Raw genomic sequence first — 20,445 nt, forward strand, 5'->3', positions numbered from 1 at the left:
GGTCAAGTAGTTGAAACATTAGGCTACAAATAATAAGTTCATTATGAATTAATTAATTATTCATAAATAATTAATTCACCGTCGCTTATGACGATGATGCCATCGTCCATTGTAATGTTTCACATTCGACATCGTACTGTAAGGATCCAAAATATCAGACCCTGAGAACTGTTATGGAATTTCATGAGACAAGATGCAATGTTCCAATGCACTTTCAAATCTGAGAAGTGATGAAGAAACCAACTGTTCCACTGTTCTATTCAAATCACTGTTAACAATGCAAACACAGGCAGGAGAAACAGAGACACACTACATCAGGGAAGAATGCAGGAATGTATCCTGTACTTTCACCCCAAGCCCCCCTTCTTGACCCTTATGTTACCTTCTGATTAGAGCACATTTCACATAAAATGTTTAAGGTTTTAATATGGTGTATCTTGCAGCACTATATTCATGTTTGGTATCATTTTAAATGTCTCTGTGTGATTAGTAAAGTGGTTTTAATTTTACAGTAATATTTCACTGGTATATAATGATTTGGTTTTTGACTTCTATAAGATCTTGATAAGATGTTCTCCCTCCTCAGAGATGGTTAAGTCCTCAAATTCACCAGGCCAGGGTTTCTGTGACACCTCTATTGTCTTGAATTTATGGCTGTTTGTTTTGACTTGAGTATATAAGGTAACATGTGGTATAGGACAGGGGGAGGTCTTGTAAAAAGACACCCCATTGCAGCATCTCTGAGACTTATGCTGCAATGTATTTCTCTGGTCAGGTGTGCATCTATAATTCTTTGATTTATCTTTGATTAATGGATGTTATATTGTTAGTCTCATCTCTGAATTGGCTTCCTGATGATTTATTATGTAATTGGCAGAATACAATTTTACCTGACAAATAAAATGTTAAGTTTTGAGAAAGTGAGAAGTGAGAGTGAGAAGTTGAAAATGAGAAGTGAAAGTGAGTTAAGTGAGAAGATGCGCAAACCCGGGGCATGGAACTCTGAGCGATGTTGGTCCCTAATGAACGTACAATTAGAATATCGGACCTCAGAAAATATCAAAACTCTAAATTAAATCATAAATGATGAATGTGATCCGTTCTTACAATTAGAAGTATAATCTAAATTTTAGGATCATTTAAATTGGAGTCAGATTGAATTCGGAGCTAAAAAAACTAATAAAAATTCATTCTAATAAATAATAAAATCCTTTTCATAAGCACTAGAAAAGGCTTACATGCATTAAACCTTCGACCATGCTGTTAGTTTCGTCATTAAGCTAATAGATGGACTCCTACAGTACAATGCCAAATTAGTCGACATCGCCTAACCCTAGAGCTGACTGTAAAGAACTGTCCATGCAGTTAATGAGACGTGGTTGAGGTTCTTGTCAAAAGTCTTGGCAGACACATACAACTGTAAAATGGCCATTCGTCACGTGAGAAGAACTGACAATGTTAGGAATTGATAACAAACTCAAAATTCGTGCATTATACCCAAACACACCAAACTAAACATTAAAGAAATTATAAACATTAAACACTAAACATTAATTACTTCTAAAATAAATTGATCAAAATCCTTCATTTATACTCTTGGAGATGACGTGTCTCAAGTAAAAATCCCAAAAGCTTCACATTGTAAATATCAATCACAAGTAGGGATGCACCGATCCCAATACTTAGATTGGATATCGGTTCGATACTGCATATTTTTGCTGGATCAGGTATCGGCCAGCTGGTACCAATCCAAATCCGATATAAGCCAACTAAGCCATGAAGGTAGCCTATTAATCATGCACTAGAAAGTTGTCATGCAGGCCTCCTATTTCCCAAATATTCTGAAGTAATTCTATAGTTTAACGTGAAGCACAGATGAATATGAAGTGCTTAAATTCATGCTCACTGCAGCGCATCTATCCACTGCGCCTATCAATCATTCTTCATTCATTCACAACTCAAACTGTGTTTGCAAAACTTTCTCCAAGACTATTTGTTCCTGTTAGTTTAAATAATAAGTGGAGAAATGGATTTAGTTTTGCATTAAATCTGTTTATTTAGACCTGCAACAAGGAGTTCATTGCTGTTTCTTAACCATGTTGCACTGTGTCTGTTAGATAAGATCGCATTTGAAACATTAGCGTAGAGGGTTATTACCTGCTCTTCACATACAAAGTAGGTGTACCTGCAATTTTAAATTAGAAAATGCTCAATAATACATTGGACAGATCCTCAACGCACTGATTTCTTCCCTTTGTGCTGCTCAATTTTGAAAGTGTTTGCAGATACCAGAAGGCTGCATGCTGTGTCAATTCAATTCACCTTTATTTGTACAACGCTTTTACAATGTAGATTGTGTCAAAGCAGCTTCACATAGAAGATTATAGTAAATTGAAACAGTGTCACACCCTGGCTCTGCAGATGCAATCTGCATCGCTCCCTAAGATTATTCTCACAATGAGTTATTGTTCTCTCATCCTTCCGACTGAGTTCATTCTTCTGAGATGAATACTTTAAGTCCTGCGAATAGTTTGTAAAGCCAGGCGCATTGTGGCAAAAGTAGTTGATTAAATTAAAAAAAGTAAAACTGACGTACGCAATATGGTTTGCCATTAACAGAAAAAATTATTTAGCCTAAAATAGGCTACTCTGAAACTGTGAATATTTCACTGTAATTTTGTTTATATCATTATTTTATTCAACAGACCAGTTTGTGTTTTGGGGCTGAAGCATACAAGCGGACCTTGTTTTGAACTTTCTCCATCTCACTCACGGCACCACTAATCAAAAATTAAAAAATTTTTTTGGCTTAGCCAATTTTTTAATGGGAATTATGCCAGGTCATCTAATACTAAAGAATTTAAATCAGTTTAGTTTTAAAAACCAGGCTCTTTAATAAATCCTTAATGTGAGAAGAGTGGGGGAATGTGTAAAAATATCCCCTTTGGGCGACCTATGGTGGCAGCTATTGGGTCACTTACAGAAAACATTTTGGCCTTTGTTAATTTCACTCACAACCTTTAGTTAGTTTTTTACCTAATTTTATCATAGACACAGAATTGTCATCATTAAATTAATTAATGTTAAATGACATGATGTTGTTGTCCTAGTTAATATGGATGCAGAATCACTTTATACCAATGTTCCATTTCAGGGTGGGCTAGAGATCAATTTTTTCTTAATCAGAGGGACTGTGTATTCCTAAGTACTACTTGTTTGAGTGATGAATTTTGTTTTAATACAGATGGTGGGAATTAATCAGTTGGCTAATGAGCTTAGACAGAGAATTCTGCATTGCATTTTTTCATAAGTGTTACTAAACCAAACAACATTTGTTTTTAAAATGAGTTGGCCCATTTAAAGTCCCCATGAACCGGAAGCTGCAATCGTTATTTTTTCATATTGTGGCAATTCCTAGAGAAAATGAATTTTAAATAAACAAAAGATGGATGTGGTTTGTTTTTTCTACCAATGGCTGAATCGGTGTAGTAAATTATGCATTTTACTCAGAAAAATCGGTAAAGGGGTTTTAGAAAAGTTAAGGGTTCCTAGACCTTTTCCAACTTCAAATTCCAGAACTTTTCAAGCACTTTCAAGGTGCATTTTTATAGTTTTCCAGCATCTAATAACCACAGTAATTTACGTTTATATATGCTGTACATACTTGTTCACATTTTAAGCCATTGTGCCATTTAAAAAAAAAGTGCAATATGACATTTCAACTTAAATTGTTGAATACTTTGGAGCATAGATTTATTAGGATAGTTAACCCAAAAATGGAGAAAAAATAAATTCAGTTATTGGATGATGGATCTTAAGTTAGGTCTCTTTCTAGCTATAGTTGATATCTCTAAAATTAAAAATTGAGCTATTTGAGTGTAGTACCAAACTTTTATGATATTTTATGTGCATTGCTTTTTAAAAATTCACATAACAAATTAAATGAAAGGCATAGTTTGTAAGCTTTCATCAATTCATTCATTTTCTTTTCGGCTTAGTTATTAATCAGGGGTCGGCACAGCGGAATAAACCGCCAACCTATCCAGCATATGTTTTACGCAGCGGATGCTCTTCCAGCTGCACTAAGAAACACTAAGAAACACCCATAAACTCTTATATTCACACATATACACTACGGCCAATTCAGCAAATTCAATTCACCTATAGTGCATGTCTTTGGACTGTGGGGGGAAACCGAAGCACCCGGAGGAAACCCATGTGAACACAGGAAGAACATGCAAACTCCACACAGAAATGCCAACAGACCCAGCTGGAACTTGAACCAGTGACCTTCTTGCTGTGAGGCAATCATGCTACCCACTACGCCACCACGACACTTGAGTTGTCATCAATATTACTTTTTATAATTATCAATATTACCAGACAAATGAATACAACTTCAATAAACACTTAAATTGTGTAAAAAAGGAAAAAAATGTTTCCGTCTTCTGCTTATCCTGAGCAGCACTCACTCTATTGTGTGAATTACACAATAAATAACTTAAATCGGCAAGGAAGTGCCCTTTAGACTGCTAAGTTTAAGAATCTGCAATGAAAAGTGCAATAATGAAACTGCCCTGGACAAAATATAGTGCCAAAATAATAACAAGCTTATCCAGGAGTAGGCCAAACAGAGCATGTAGGTAGATATTGGCATGTATCTTATTTGTATACGTCATCTTAACAGCAGAAACTGTATTTTCATAAGCTGCAATATTAGTTTAATCTTAGTGAATGCAAGCCCTTTTGTGATGGTGTGTACACACTGCAGTTGCATGACTGACAACATCATAAAGATTAAATTAAGGATTAAATAGTTCATCTCGATGTCCCATTATTTGTAACTTTAGGTGGTTTCTAAAACAAAATTTGTCAGTGTTATTTACATTCTCTCGTTCACCACAAAACTGGCAAAGTGAACTAATGTGAGCAAAATCATATGATTAGTTTTGATTTCTTGGGGATTTTAAAACTGCACATTTTAGCATTTATGCAGGTATGTCTCTCGTGTCTGTGAGGCAAATACAGGGTATATACAGAACTTCTTGAGTTAAATTTAATACGTTTTATAACCTTTTTTAATACCTTCAAAAAAATTTTTACTACCAGCACAACTTGCACAAGCTGAGACTGTAGTGCCATAAATGTAATATATTTCTAAATGGAATAACATATTGCAGATAACATACTGTTAGTAAAGCAGAGGGATTAATGAAAGTGTCACAGTGGGCCTTTGTTTATAGTTCTATAATGTAATACAGTAGGTGAGAGTTCAAAGTGACTATTACCGCCGCGCCATATACCGCCGCCGTTTAAAATAGGAGCCGCTTTGTTTTTAGTGTATGACCGCAGTTTGTGAATGAGCCGCCAGGGGGCGCAAAGGGACGGGATGCGAACCGACAGAAATAGCCCACACAGCAGCCTTAAATATGCTATTGTGCTTGTAAATGAGATTAAACAATAAGTCAAAGCATTATAATTCCTTTATTAATCATTTAAAATTTGTTAACACGATTTATTGTTATTCTAAACTTTTTAAGTGCAAAGAGGATTCTTTTTGAAAAATAGAATTGAAGAAGTTAAAGACAACTAATATGAAAGCACAAACATTCAGTACAAATATTCTAAGTATGCCTAAATTAAAAAATTAAAGCAGTCTTTTAGCCTAAATGTAAAGAGATTTTCAGTGTTTGCTATTTTGGTAGGACTAACACAAGACCTTTTCATTTATGTTTTAATTTACCTTTTTATTTACATTTTCGTTGTTGATTATATTTTACTATTTAATTTTATGTCACAATTATTGTACATAATAATAAACGAATAATGAAAAATAATAAAAATAGGCCTTATGTATTTAAGGACATGTGGTGAAACACTAAAGCAGGTCGCACACCAGAAGCGCACATTCGAATGATATTTAACATGAAACTAATCAGATGGCGCTCTGTGGCGCGGCTGAAAAATGAACTGCGTCCTGAGCCGTCGCCAGGCGCCGCCGACAGCCGCCGACTTGCGGCGCCGGTGTGTGTATCCTGATGTGTGTATCCTGTGTGTATCGCCGAGCGGCGCTTCTGGTGTGCGACCTGCTTAAGAAACGGTCAGGCGCATGGTCTAAAGAGCTTAAGTTGAATACTGCTTCATAAAATAATTTTGCCGCAGGACATATCTCGCAGGTTTATTTTTAATAGTTTTCAGTTATTTTTTTTGTTTCAAAACAACAATGTTCTCTTTAAAGTTCTCTTTAAAGTATAACTGTTGTTTTGTTTTTTACTTAATGGCCCAGTATGTTTTGTATTTTAATTTCAATTTCAGTCACCTTGCATATGCATTTGAAATATAATGCGCGCATAACCGCGGAAAGAAAAAAAAACTGTCAAAGGTTAGAGCTAATTCATCAAAAGGTCGCATTCTGCTTTCACTCACGCCAAAAAATGCTCTGTTTGAATGCTCTGTTTTGATTTAATTATTATCATCGTACCCACTATATAATTATTTAAACCTTCTCTGGTGTTTATTGTTTTTAGAAAATATCTAAAATCTTTAAAAAAAATATATCTTGTAAAATAAAAGTTTAATTTGACTTTAACAGTTTCATTTATGAAGGCTACATAGACCTACCTAAACTGTTATAGCTTGCTTTTGCTTGTTTTATATTGGTTTATTTATTTAATGCGGTTTTATCCGATAATGTAATTCTTTAAATTATATTTTAATATGGCTCAGGCAATTTTTTCAAGATTTGACACTTGTTTTGAGTCTACAAAAGGGGACAGGTAATTTGTAAAGATTTATGTCTTTCTGTTGTCTTTAATATGGTGTATAGATTATTATGCGTTATTGAAACATCAAGGGGACGCAACAAAGTCACTTATAAATTAAAATTGTATTATGCAACAGCCTTTAAAACGGAAACATAAGGGCGATTATGAGCAAAAAGACCTCAGCCTATAAGGTTAGATGTTTTCTTTCCCTTATTTATTTATTTATTTATGTGTTTGACGCATGTAACTCGTGTGCGATCGGTGTAATGACGGCAAGCCATCTTTCCCAGACTCGGGGCAAAAAAAAAGTGTTATAAAAATAAAGTTGCCGCAGGACATAAACGAAGTCCTGCAAGTTTAGTTTTAATAATTTAGTTCCAGTTCTGTTCAGTTTTTTTTCTCAAAACGTCTGTTCTTCTTTAAAGTATAATTTTAGTTTTTTGTTGTTGTTTTTTTACTTGTAATGGCTCAGTATCTCAATATATATATATATATATATATATATATATATATATATATATATATATATATATATATATATATATATATATTAATAAACTTCACAGCCACAAATATAAATAACACAACTTGCGAGTGAAACCAACAAGGGTTGTGCATTTTAGTTTAACTTTTTGAGCGTTTTAAGCAGTTCGGTGTTAGTTTTTTTATCAAGCCGAAACTAAACAGCGCATTCTCTCCACCTCCTCGTTCATAACCAGCTGGACACACGCTGCTGAAGCAAGCAGGAGAGATAGCCTACTCCGTCATTCATAATCTTAGCTGATTTATCGAAAGAATATATTAAAGAGGAATGTTCTTTTAACAGTCCCGATACGTTTAATCTTTTTATTTTTTTATTACTTTTTTTCCTGTCATTTCTCTTCATCAAATTATTTTTAAGCTGCTTGATTATGTTAAAACAGAAAGCAGAGCCCGTCAATTGAGAGCGATGCATGTCATGTGTTGCATAATTGCCTTTTTTCCTGTGCGTGCGTGATCAATTTCTGATCCTTTTTTGCTTGGGCTCTCACACACAACCTTTATGTCTGCTGTGTCTTTAATATGGTGTGTAGATTATTATGCGTTATTGAAACATCAAGGGGGACGCAGCAAAGTAAATTATAAATTAAAATTGTATTATTTTATGCAACAGCCTTACATTTAAAACGGAAACATAAGGGCGATTATAAGCAAAAATACCTCAAGGCTAGATGTTTTCTTTCCCTTTTTTATTTATTTGTTTATGTGTTTGGCACATGTGTGCGATAGGAAAACTAGTGTAATTAAGGCAAGCCATCTTTCCCAGACTCGGGGCAAATTCCGCCTTTCCTTTCACTCCGTCCCGAAGCCCCAGCTGGCCCTCCTGCCATCCACTGCGTAAAACATATGCTGGATAAGTTGACGGTTCATTCCGCTGTGGCGATCACAGACTAATAAAGGGACTAAACCGAAAAGAAAATGAATGAAGAATGAATTAATAAATTAATAATAATAAAATAAAAATAAGGTAATAATCTTTAAACACAAATGCCGCGTAAGCGGCCTTTTTATTTTTAGAGATGGTACATTTGAATTGCCTCTTCCCACTTCCCCCACCTCAAAATTGAAAGTTGCAAAGAGAACTATAGCTCATTTACACCTTGATGTGTTAGCCTCAATAGCAAAGAGCACAGCCCATTCACACCTCAACACAGAGCAAGTTTAGCGGAAGAATGTCAAATCAGAATCACGCAGATGAAGCACACCAGCTACTCCTTTCATGAAACTATTAAATGTGAATTGTCATAAATTTGCTTATTTGCAGCAGCTTTTTTTCGCGCAACAGAATTGCGGCGTTGGGAAGCCGTCAAGGAATAAAAACAGGGTCAATAGTGAAATCGGCTTTTCATTGTATCCCTATTACCTATATAAATGCATTGAAGGCCTTTTATGGTGTCATCACGATAGAATAGCCTAAGTTATATTGAAATAATTTAAAGAACAAAGTTATAAAAACTCACATTACATAAATAAACAATTAAAAATATGTTTAGGTTGTCTTTATTTAATTGCCCTTGTGATGATTGTGTGCTTATGTGCTTATGTGCGTTTTACTTATAACGTGATTCAAATGATGGATCTGCGACAGAGAAACTAGGGGTTTTGGGAAACATGCATCACTATATCCTTTTTTTCCCCAAACTGTGCAGAGTTCAGCCGCAAGTTACTGTACGTCTTTTTTTTTTGGGAAAGCACCCCATGTCCGCTAGTGCCGCGCGCCTCTTTCTCTGGGCAAAAAGGAGTTGATTTTTAAAATATTAAATATATAGATGAAAATTGGTTAAATTTTGGCACGGATAACACGCAACTCAATATGCTATATAATTTTTTTTTATCATTTTAAATGTAAAAACAAAGATTTATCTTAGGCTATCATAAGTGTGTTTTTTTAGTGATATTGTAAACCATCATAAACCATTAGGTTACTAGGCCTACCCGTCATTTTATTTATTAATTATTTTATTTATTGAGCCTTTTTTAATAGCTTGTTTTCAGGTTATTTTCATTTTAGGGTCATGAGTTACAAGTCAAAACTACTTGATATGTTGTATTTTAGCTCTTAAAATAGATCTACAATATATTTTTGTTGTTTAATTTTGCATGAGCAAATAGCAGTATAGCCTAAATTACATATTTTTAAAAGATTATTATTCTGCCTACCTGCAGCGCACGAGGTTTCTCGGTTGATCCGTGGTAAATCCACTTAAGCACTATACCTATTCCATTTATAACACTGCAAACTTGTCTTCGCAGGCCGATCATCTTTAAACCCAAAAGGCATTAATTATGTGTTATAGCTTGACTGCTGCTGCATAATGGGATGTTTCTCTACACAACTGTAAAAGTGCGCTTTTTAGCAAAATGAAAGCAATTTTCAAATGGTTCTGCGTTTTGTCAATTTTAGCTTAATTGTAATAATATTAATAATAATACTAATAAATAAATTAAAATATTATTTATAGTGTAGCCCACTGTGGGACTGTGCAGCAAACTATTTATTTTTATTAAAACATTTTTATTAGGCTACATCTTCCCGAATAACTAATAGCTATATGACTGGCAGTTGCGTCTCTGCTAAAATTAATTTAACAGCAAATTTCTTATGTGTTTTTTCCTTGTAGAGCTCAAGAGAGTTGTGTTTAAATAATTAGTTAACCAAAACATGTAATGAATTAAGCTGCTCGTATCATGTCACCCACTTTTCTCCCTTGTGAGTTGAGTGCGCCTCCATTGCCGTGTGCGCGTTTTAAAGGCTATTTACGGGCGCACCTGACCTGACAAGGGGACCGGATCTCTGGACTATAGAACTAGCTTTAATCTCACCATTTTCATAATTCAATTGCTATGTCATATATTTTAAAATATTTAAATGTGTGTTCTGAAGGTTGGAACGACGGGAGTGTTAATAATTAATGACAGAAAGAATTTTCAGTTTGAGTGAACAATCCCTTATGAAAACTGGGGGGGCACAAACTCTTTCTGAGGGGGCAATGCCACCCTTTGCCCCCCCGTAGCGCCGGGCCTGGGCGGGACCGAGGGTGTGCTGCGTCGCGGGGGCACTTTTGATCATTTTGGAAGGGCACTTTCTATCCAAGACTAAAAAGGGCATGTGCACTGCACAGGTTGAGCCCTATGTGTGCACGTGCCTGTCTCGGAGTATTTAGTGCACTTAGTTAAGATATGCAGCTCCGTCTCAATCAGCTGCTGAGGGCACAGTCGCTTCCCCAAAGGCAGCCATGTCCGCTGCCCTCTTCTAACATGTTAGAAAATACTGCAAATCAAGCTGTCGGTATCTCCCCGCGGTGGAAATTGTTCGTTATTCGAAAAAAAAAAAGAATAAATATCAGTGCGCAAGCTTTCTAGATTTATTTTAGGCCTATATTCAGCTGTTTTAATCTTGCAATTCTGATAACTTTTAGAGATAATGTCTGTTTTTATCAACTTGTCTGTCATTTATTTCTCATTTGCTACTTATTTTATTAATTTGTTGATGTTAATATACTACATATAGTCTTGTATATGCATCTAAAATCCTTTGGCATTCAAATTTGCTTTTAACTTGAAAGAGAGAAAGAATCTGATTTTACCTGTCAGAGCACATTGCATATGCCTTTTTTTAATAACATTTATTTAACAAATATTTTAGCACATCGAAAGTAATTAAATTACCTGTCTTTTGATTAAAACCTTTATGCAAAAAGATCAGAAAAAAGGCAATATATGCGACATGACATCGCTCTCATGCCACGATTTGAGGATAAATTCGCTTTTAGGCGCTGCTTTGAATAAAATAAAACTATTAAAAAGCACATTAAAAACACTCATAAAGTAAAACATTAATAAAGGAGTATCTTATGAAAAAACACCAATTGACGGGCTCTGCTTTCGGTTTTAAAAGAATCAAGCAGCTTTAAAAATATAATTTGCTGAAGAGAAATGACAGGGAAAAAAAGATTAAACATATCGGCACTGTAAAAAGAACATTCCTCTTTGATATATTCTTTCGACTCCGACACATCAGCTAAGATTATGAACGACGGAGTGTCTCTCCTGCTTCAGTAGCGTGTCCCGCTGGTTATAAAGGAGGAGGCGGAGAGAATGCGCTGCTTAGTTTCGGCTCGATATATTTAATTAAAAACTAACACCGAGCTGCTTATAACGCTCAAAAAAGTTAAACTAAAATGCACAACTCTTGTTGGTTGCACCTGCAGGATGCACAATGAACCTAACGCGCCATTATTTTAATTCTATATTCGTGAAGAATGAGCCAACCGCATATGCTAAGTCAGTCCAGTTGGTCGGGACTCTCTGCTTTATAACTTTATAAAATTAGTTTATTACAATAATCACACTTAGCTTTGCCATCGTTCTTCACCACATATAGCCACTCAACACATCTTGCGGTCCATCTTTAATGTTTAGATTATTGAAGGTGCTATTTATGTTTTGAGAAAAAAAAATAATAGTACTGAAACTAAATTATTAAAAATAAACTTGCGGGACTTCGTTTATGTCCTGCGGCAACATTATTTTTATTACACTTTAAGTGATCTGCTTGAGGTAGGATAATCTATATTATTTTGCTGTTTTTTATATGCGCACGTTTAAGATTTGAGATAATAACATTGTCATGATAGTCAAAGAAATCAAAACATTATTTTCACCCCAACGCAATTTAATCGGGCACTGAAGGCTAATAACTTAATTCTTATATTTGCTTTTTGACTTCTCACTATGTATCTTTTCTACAGAATAGTATAGTGTAAGAGCATGTCTATTACCAGAAAAACTAAATTAAAATTATATATTTTAATTGAACACATCACATCACATACAGTAAGCTACGCCTACAGAACAGTCTGTTTAGCATTGTGAAAAGGCAAAGCTGAATATCTGTGGTTAAAGTGCCACTCAGCGGTCAAATACCGCCGTCGCCGCGGTATGAATGGCGGCACAAGGAACACATTGAAGTAGTAACATCTGTATATGTCAATAGTCGCTTTTCTAAGAACAGTTCGGTACGGTTACGGTTGTTTCTCCACTGAGCCTGGAAAGGCGCAGCACGATTATAAACCTTTCTCCGCCCTGAATTGTGCTTGAATGTGAGTTATATGCTATAAAAAGTCTGACTGTTACTTTATGAAAAATACATTTTTTGGTTTACATCAAACAAAAATGAAGAATTGCAGAAAGAAATATTTATTTTGCATTATTGTTTTTATATGCATGTCAACTTAATAAATACATTTTCTGCTACAAAACAAACTATATATTGTAATAAATCATTCAATTTAAGGCTGAAAGCTGCAGAGCAGTCATCAATAACTAAAAGGCAAAATAATATACATCTCAAGAAAAAATGGACAAATGGAAGAAAAGTCTCACTTCTATCACTCTTTAAAAGTTTTGGTTTGGGTTTGTGTCATTTTAAATGCTCAGTCTAGTTATGCGCTGATTTACAGTTTTCAGTGTTTGTGGGAATAAAGCAGGCGAGTCAGCCGACCAGAGCAGAGCAGTATTCTCACAACCACTGGCGCAATACTGCTCTTTCTTATGAACCGCAAATTCAGTTCAAACTTAGTAAAGGCGAGCTTCTTAGGCAATGATGTGTGCAGTGCTAGATTTTACATTTATAGGGGACATTTGCACTGAACACGCAGTGAATAATGCATAGAGTTTCAGGCACCTACTCAGTTGGCGGATCAACATTTAACACATAATCGCTGTAATCAGTACTTTACACTCTTTAACCGTTTGCATTCCCCCCATTCCCCACACAAGCTCCCCGTCATCTGGCAGCAGAAAGCTTTCAGTGATTGACAGCTGATATGAACTAATATAGCGCCAATATAATCGTCTTCTTGCAGACGTGCCTTTAAGCCTTGTGGCTGTTGCCAACTACAGGCATAGGCCAGTCTTTAAATCTTGCGTCCTCCAGCCTGAGGTCCGAAAACATGCATTTCCCGATGTTTTAATTTAATTACTGAATCAAAGGTGAGCTCGCCTATAGTTGGCTGCAAGCCAGCTGGGTAGCCGTTGGTTTGTTTCAGTGCGGGCGGAACTCCACCTCACATGAGAGCACTCAGGTCCTACTCTCAATATATAAATAAATCCAAGCAAAATTTAGAATAAAGGCCTACACAAATTGAAAATTTATCTAAAAAACTGGTCTCGAAAATTTAATACCTTGTCAGATGACGTTTATTACTTTTGAATACTTTTAAATGGCCTTAATTTTGGTAAATTTTATTTACTACCTTTTACAACCCCGCGGACACCCTGAAATATTTTTTTTTTGAGTGTGCCAGTCATGTTGACAGGAAGACACTTTTATTAATTTATACTACTTTTAATCAAGTTGACAGCATTTTAGCCCATGTTTGTTTAGAAGTTTGTAACCTCCAGTTTTGTTCTTTTATTAGTTTATTACAAGTTGACATGTAAAAGAGGCACAGTTTAATTTTATTTATTTATTTGCCATAGCTAAAAAAAAAAAAAAAACTTGTCTGAAAGGCCTATAGTCCTATAGTTAAGTATTTTGGTTCTTCTGGGACAAAAGCAATTGAATGAATGCATAAGTTTTAAATCAAAGTGAAACCATAAACAAAAAGACTGGCCGCTGTCATCTTCACAATACAAGAGCAGCTGTTCATAGGTTATTTTTGGTCAAAGATGCAAGAATTTTAGTGTGAAGGTGCTTTTCCAGAAAAAAAAAAAAGAATGTCGTTATGAATATTAACTAGTATTAATGCACTAAAGCAGCAATTTTAATCATCCAAATAGAACAGACAAACCTATAAAGATGTTGTTGTCATACTGTCTCCTGAACAATGGCAGTAGGTCCGGAGCCAAAGAGATGACAGGAACTTCACCAGAGATCTCTGCCTCAGGAAGAACAAACTGCAGGAAATGAAATCAAGCATACATCACACAAAATTAAAAACAAAAATTGCTTAAATTATATAAATCATTAACACTGTTCAGTTCGGTATCATACTTCAGGAAGTTGTTGTGGGATTCTGATCTGACTGTGAGGTCTGTCATCAATCTGGAATCTCATCGGCTCGATCAGTCCACTCCTGTGTCCCCTTGGGATAGTTCTCTCTCCCTGGAGCCAGTAATAGTTAATCTGGGGGTCATAATCTTTAGAAAATAAAAACAAAATTAAAATACGACACACAAGGAGTACTACATACACTTTCAAGTGAGAAACTACTACTATGTACCAATTTTCATTACCTTGTGGAGAGCATTTCTGTGAATTTTGTAAAAAAAAATATGCATCAATTCATATTAACTTCATATGAATTAGTCCTAATTTCTGAATGTTTTTATGTATAATTCATTTCTTTTATTTTTCATTTAAATTTATAAATGGTATTTATACTACTTATTATATGGCTGAATACATCACAAAACTGGAAGAGATTCTGGAAGCTGTCCTTTGTAAAAATGTCTTTTACAACATAACATAATTAAAAAGAAACTGTAACCACTTCTCTTTGTGCCATGTCCCTTCATGTTTCACAGAACAAGCTCTGTCAAATTAGCATTTGGACAGCATTTTACCTTACTCTTTCACTGACATTAGTGGCATGCGTTACTTACATTACTGACATTTAGGCCTACTGACATTAATGGCATGTGTCACTCACTGACAAGAATGGCATTTAGTCCCACTGACATTAGTGGCATGCTCTGATATTAGTTGCATGTGTCACTCACTGACATTAATAGCATTTAGGTTTACTGAGATTAGTGGTATGCACTGACATTAGTGGCATGTGTCACTTACTGACATTTATGGCATTTAGGTCTACTGACATTAGTGGCATGCACTGACATTAATGGCATGACATTAGTGGCATGTAGCATCATCACTAGGGTTGGGTACCTTGGTAACCGGTATGTACTGGTTTTAAATCAGTGCATGAATTTCGGTGCCTAATTTCGGTGCTGTGGCAAGGATGTAAGAAGCATCAAAGGGGTGGATGCAAAAAAGGCACACATAGGCGTTGTGTCACACCATCACTAAACATTTAATTCTAAACAACTTTGAGAAATACGGACAGGCGATATCACGCATTTGTTATTGTCACTAGGGAACAGACGCACGTAATGTAGTACAGCGCATTCAGCCTGGTTTTCGGTGAGCGAGAGCGACACTCTTCAGATCTACACGCGTGATCACGTTCATCTAATTTGCTTAAACTAATGCCTAGTTCAGACTGCGTGATTTTAGCCTTGATTTTGGCTCGCCGACAGGTTTTGAGAAATTACCGAAAAATGCCTGAAATCACAGGCAAATCGCTGCTCGTGCATGTGAGTGACAATCACACAGTATGAACTATCAAAGACGCGATCTGAGAGAATCGCCAATGAGTCGCCGATGCATGTGAGATAGGGATACTTATTTCGGTTAATTTTGCTAACCGACAACCGCCGCTCATTAATCGGTTATTAACGGTTAACTGGTCAGATTACTATTCATTTTATATTAAACAAATTGCCATGTCTATTTTGTGTCTGACACATTAAATATTGCATAAATACTGATTTATTTTTATATGCTAGCATATTAATAATAGAACAATACAACAGAGCATTTTCACGCACCTGCAGCGTTTATCACAGAAGAACAGAATAATCTAAATAAAATGAATAAAATAAATAGGACTGCCCTAAATTATTTTCCACTTAAATAATTCATTTATATTACAAATCGAAAACACTGACTGATTATTTGTAATAACCGGCATAGGCTGTTTTTTTCCAATCATATTTTGTCTTCCGTCAAATAAAATAGCAGACTTCTTCAAATCGCTCGCTCCACGGAAAATATGCATTTTTTTAATGCTCCGCTTGTATTATTATAGTCACAAAACCTTTTTACATTTTTAAAAGAAATCATTATTTTAAAGATTATGTCTTGACGTGGTTTCCCTTCTCTCCATCGCGGCTCAAGTGCGCGCGCTGCGTGATGAAAAGATAACAACACGCGCGCATATGTTGACTTCTTGTAAACAGTTTTGTTGTTTAAATATGATATTGCATTAATGTGCATACATGCTTTATAAGCTGTAAAATAAAAGGTAAAGCCTATTTGTTGCGTTTATGAGGCAGATCCAGGTCAACATTAGCGCTTTTTTTACATCAACACGTCTGTTTCAAGCAATATTCTTCTTCCATTTTGCTTTTTTGGCAAATGTGTCTGTAGGCACGGGTTATACGTTAACGTCCCGCAAGTTAAGTATGTCTTGCAGTTGAACAAGTGGCCGACCATAGCTAAAGTGCTTTTTTCATTCCAAAAACGCGAGGCGCACCTGCCTTTATATGTTGACAAGGAAAAAAGAAGAGAAGAGGCGCAGTCCTCTTATGAAACGACTGAATCAGCTGGGTATCGATTGTGCAAAAGTGTTGCTGTATATGTTGATAAAATTGTAATATTTAATAATATTATGATATTCAAGATTTGTACATTCATACAGCTCTGGATAACTTAAAACAGCAATTAGACCTTCAGAGCAGCAATAATGCGTCCTGAAGTAAAGCGAAACGGCTATAAACTCCAGCATGATAGAGTGATTATATGCTGAGTATCTATATTATTTATTTATTAGATGTATCAATAAATAAAGTATAACTATAGAAACTGTGTTCATCTTAACTGAAAGCTTCTGCGTGTTTGCTGACCTCACGGATCGCGCACCTGTCAGTCAGTCAGTCAGTCAGTCAGCACGTAACCCCAAAGGATTAAACAGATAGCGCACAGCACTATAAGGTTACAGAAAAGTTTGCGCTGTTATAATCCACTTACCTTTTAATACGTTTTGATGCAATTATAATCCGCTATTAAAAACAACAACAACAATAACTGAATGTTTTGAATGGGTATGTAGTCGTGGCGGGATGCATTTTGTTTCCCGCCACGGAAGAATGAATGTAGCGGAAACCAAGCTCTATAAAAGTTCTCTGTAGTTGTCTTGACAACACAAACTGCTGCTCTGGGATGAGCCGCGTGCAAAAGATGCCCCTCTTAACGCAAAGGCGCATTTAATCGGCCCCTTATGCAGCCAAACTAAAAATATATAAAATAATAATTTTAATCGTTTAACTGATAGCATTAATCGGTGACAAATGCACCCTTTCGGTTAACGGTTAATCGATTATTTTGAGCATCCCTACTGTGAGATATTTGCCGTGCTATATGTCTGGAGCTGTCGGCGATTAAAATCATGCCGTGTGAATTGAGTTTTGACTGAAAATAACATCAGACATCGCCTACAGCCAATGAGAGAGCAGCTTTCACTTGTGTGTGCGTGTGTGTATACCTGCTGCAGGCCACCGGGAGGCTGGGGGAGAAGTTAAAAGCGCTCTTTTTCGGTTTATTTGGACCCACGAAATGGAGGAAAAACTAGTGGAGGTTTGACAGGACTCAGGAACAACTGTGTCTGTTTGACGTTTCATACAGAAAGAAATTAGTTTATTATCAACGTTGAGGAGAAATGGCTAATTCCCTTTAAAGGTGAGCAAACATGTACATGTTCTACCCCATTAAAGGCTTCTTTCTCATTATGTAGTTAATAAAAAAAGATATACTACAAGTTTTTGGCTGTGAGACGTAGTTTGGACGAAGTTGTCGGCGATTCTTCCTATAGTAAAGTCATGCAATGTTTCTGAACTGCTCTACGTCCACACCAAAACGCTGAAAACCCACATCACGTGACAACACACACTCTCGGGCAAGCGCTGCAGCATTTCTACCCAGATGAGAGCTCTGCTAGTCGGACAGCTCATCAAGCATCTCCCGCTGGATCTAATCTCGCTATATTTGCTAAACGTTATATTTCATTCATCTTGTTGTCTTTATCTAACGACATATTCCCTGAATTTGTTCATTGGAATCTATTACTTGTTCAAAGGTAACGTGTTTTGGCTGAGCGCAAAGATAAGTTAATGATTAATCCATGTACATTCTGTATATTGACTGATCGCTTGCCTTTATTTCCTACAATGTATAAACTTATTGTATGTTATACTTTTATAATGGCCATTGTCACTTATTAAAACTGATATTCAGCAAAAGAGAGGGTGTGTTTCGTATTTTCACTGAAATTGAAAGGAGGCAGTTGCTATTGGCTCCGTTTTGTTATAAATATCCACACAGTGAAGATGACGCTCATATTATGCAGCACGACGCCTCAACATTTCTGCTGTCTGTTAAGTTGCTAATATTAAAATAAAAAAAGCAGTTCCTTAAATCATGTTTACCCTTTATTTTTGAGAAAGTGAAACAATGTAGCCAGGGTGATGTGAATGAAGTTATAAAGTACACTGTTCCCTTTGAAGATTTACGCGTGTCCTCAGTAGTCTGTTTTCCATATCAAACTGAAAAGGGGGAGACTGCAGCCTTGATCAAACTTGCGAAGTCTGAACTTACAAGAAGGGGATGCGAGACTGAATTGTGTGTGTGGGCTACTTAATATTGAGGAAAAGCCCCAATCAGATAGGCGAACGTCTGCAGCCCCGCCTACATTTTCAGATGTCTCCGTCTTTCCCCATCCACACTGAGACGGAGCAGCAGCATTTTAGAATGAAAACGGCCTCTCCAGCGTTTCCAAAACGCTCCGTTTTCGGCGCTCGAGAACTCCGGCGTAGTGTGGACGGATGGCGTAACCGTAGCAAAACTTATGCGTTTTAAAACGAAAACGCATTAGTGTAAACGGGGCCTCAGATGCGCAGCTTCACACACGAAAAGATACTTTTTGGTTACATTTGCCAACACGGGGAACATGTTTGGTTGTCTGTTGTTGTCCTACAGACTTCAATTTCTTAATGTGTTGATTAACCTTAATGCATTATATATTAATAGCTTAGTCCTTATGAACAATACATTTATAAAAATACATTATTAACGAATATATAGGCTGTTGAAGAATAAACCGAATATGAAATATGATCCTTGCATAATGATCACAACTAAACAAGCTAGCACTCATTTTATATATGAACTATAAATAAAAAAAGAAAGAAATGTTAAGAAATTAAACATTATGTAAAAAATCTAAAGACTACAGGCTAAATAATAGCGCCTCGTCAGAGCCAAACCGCATCACCGCAGTTTACAGCTTCTGTAAAGATCAGACAGCCTATACAGATCACATAATCTCAATAAACAACATGTAAATGTATAAATATTTTGATAAGTATTGTTATGGAATATTTATAGCTATATGCTTTGCTTTTTTGGTTTTATCGATACCAGCTTTGAGCTCTCTCTCAAAAGCGGCAGTTGACTGCACAAGGTGTCTTGTGTCACTGTCAGTGGCGGATTACACACAGCATACCCTGGCAAGATGTTTTATTTGTTGCCGATTGGCGTGTTGTTCCTTTTTTAAAATGCCTTTTATTTTTAAAATCTCTTAAGTTAATGTTGTCTATCAAGTAATATAATCTCCCTCTAAGATATTGTAGTTCAGTAACGTGGTGCGCAGTATACAACCGTTAAGCTTAAATAGGCTAAGCATACTTTTATTAATATTAAGACACATTAATACAAACTAGCCACCCTTTGATTTTTTTTTCGTTTACGTATATTTTTATCAAGCAATGAATAGTTTATTTTGGTTTTAATTTGGAATGCTTAGAAAAAACAAATGTGAGGACGGTGTGATGCTGCGTTCACACCAGACGCGGAACGTGCGTCAAGCGCGTGAATAGACATCCTGCGGTGCGAATGGCGCGGCGCGAATGACGCAAATTGCACGAATGATGCTGGGCGAATTGAGCGTTTTGCGCGTTTGACGCGATGAACGAGCGTTTCGTGCGAATCTCTCGATTTCGAAGATCTGAACTTCAGCGTAAATTCACGCCGCGTTAACCAATCAGAAGCTTGCTCTTGTGGGGGCGTGATTGTGACGTAGAACCTGTTGTCGGTGTTCCGAGGGAAATCCTCCAGCCTTCACCGACAACAGTTCATCAAACTGGGCTTGGCTCAGTCAGAAGCACTGCTGAAAACCTCTGTCAGCCAGGTTAAGTTTCTGGAGGAGTTAATGAGCTCACAGAGCTGGATGCACATCTGAAAGAATGTAGTGGACTCAGACACGACCCTAAACGTATCGACGCTGTTTTTCAGTCTTCA

General features: G+C 36.2%; 1 protein-coding gene across 1 annotated transcript in view; it reads right to left on the bottom strand.

Annotated features, from left to right (window-relative positions):
• mrps30 (mitochondrial ribosomal protein S30) overlaps positions 1-20,445 on the bottom strand; it is a 28,481-nt gene that overhangs the window by 2,121 nt on the left and 5,915 nt on the right. Inside the window, 2 exon segments of the mRNA NM_001089371.1 lie at positions 14,099-14,204; positions 14,302-14,447. Coding sequence (NP_001082840.1) covers positions 14,099-14,204; positions 14,302-14,447 — 252 coding nt within the window.

This window comes from Danio rerio, chromosome 5 (genome assembly GCF_049306965.1).
Source record: "Danio rerio strain Tuebingen ecotype United States chromosome 5, GRCz12tu, whole genome shotgun sequence".
NCBI lineage: Eukaryota > Metazoa > Chordata > Actinopteri > Cypriniformes > Danionidae > Danio > Danio rerio.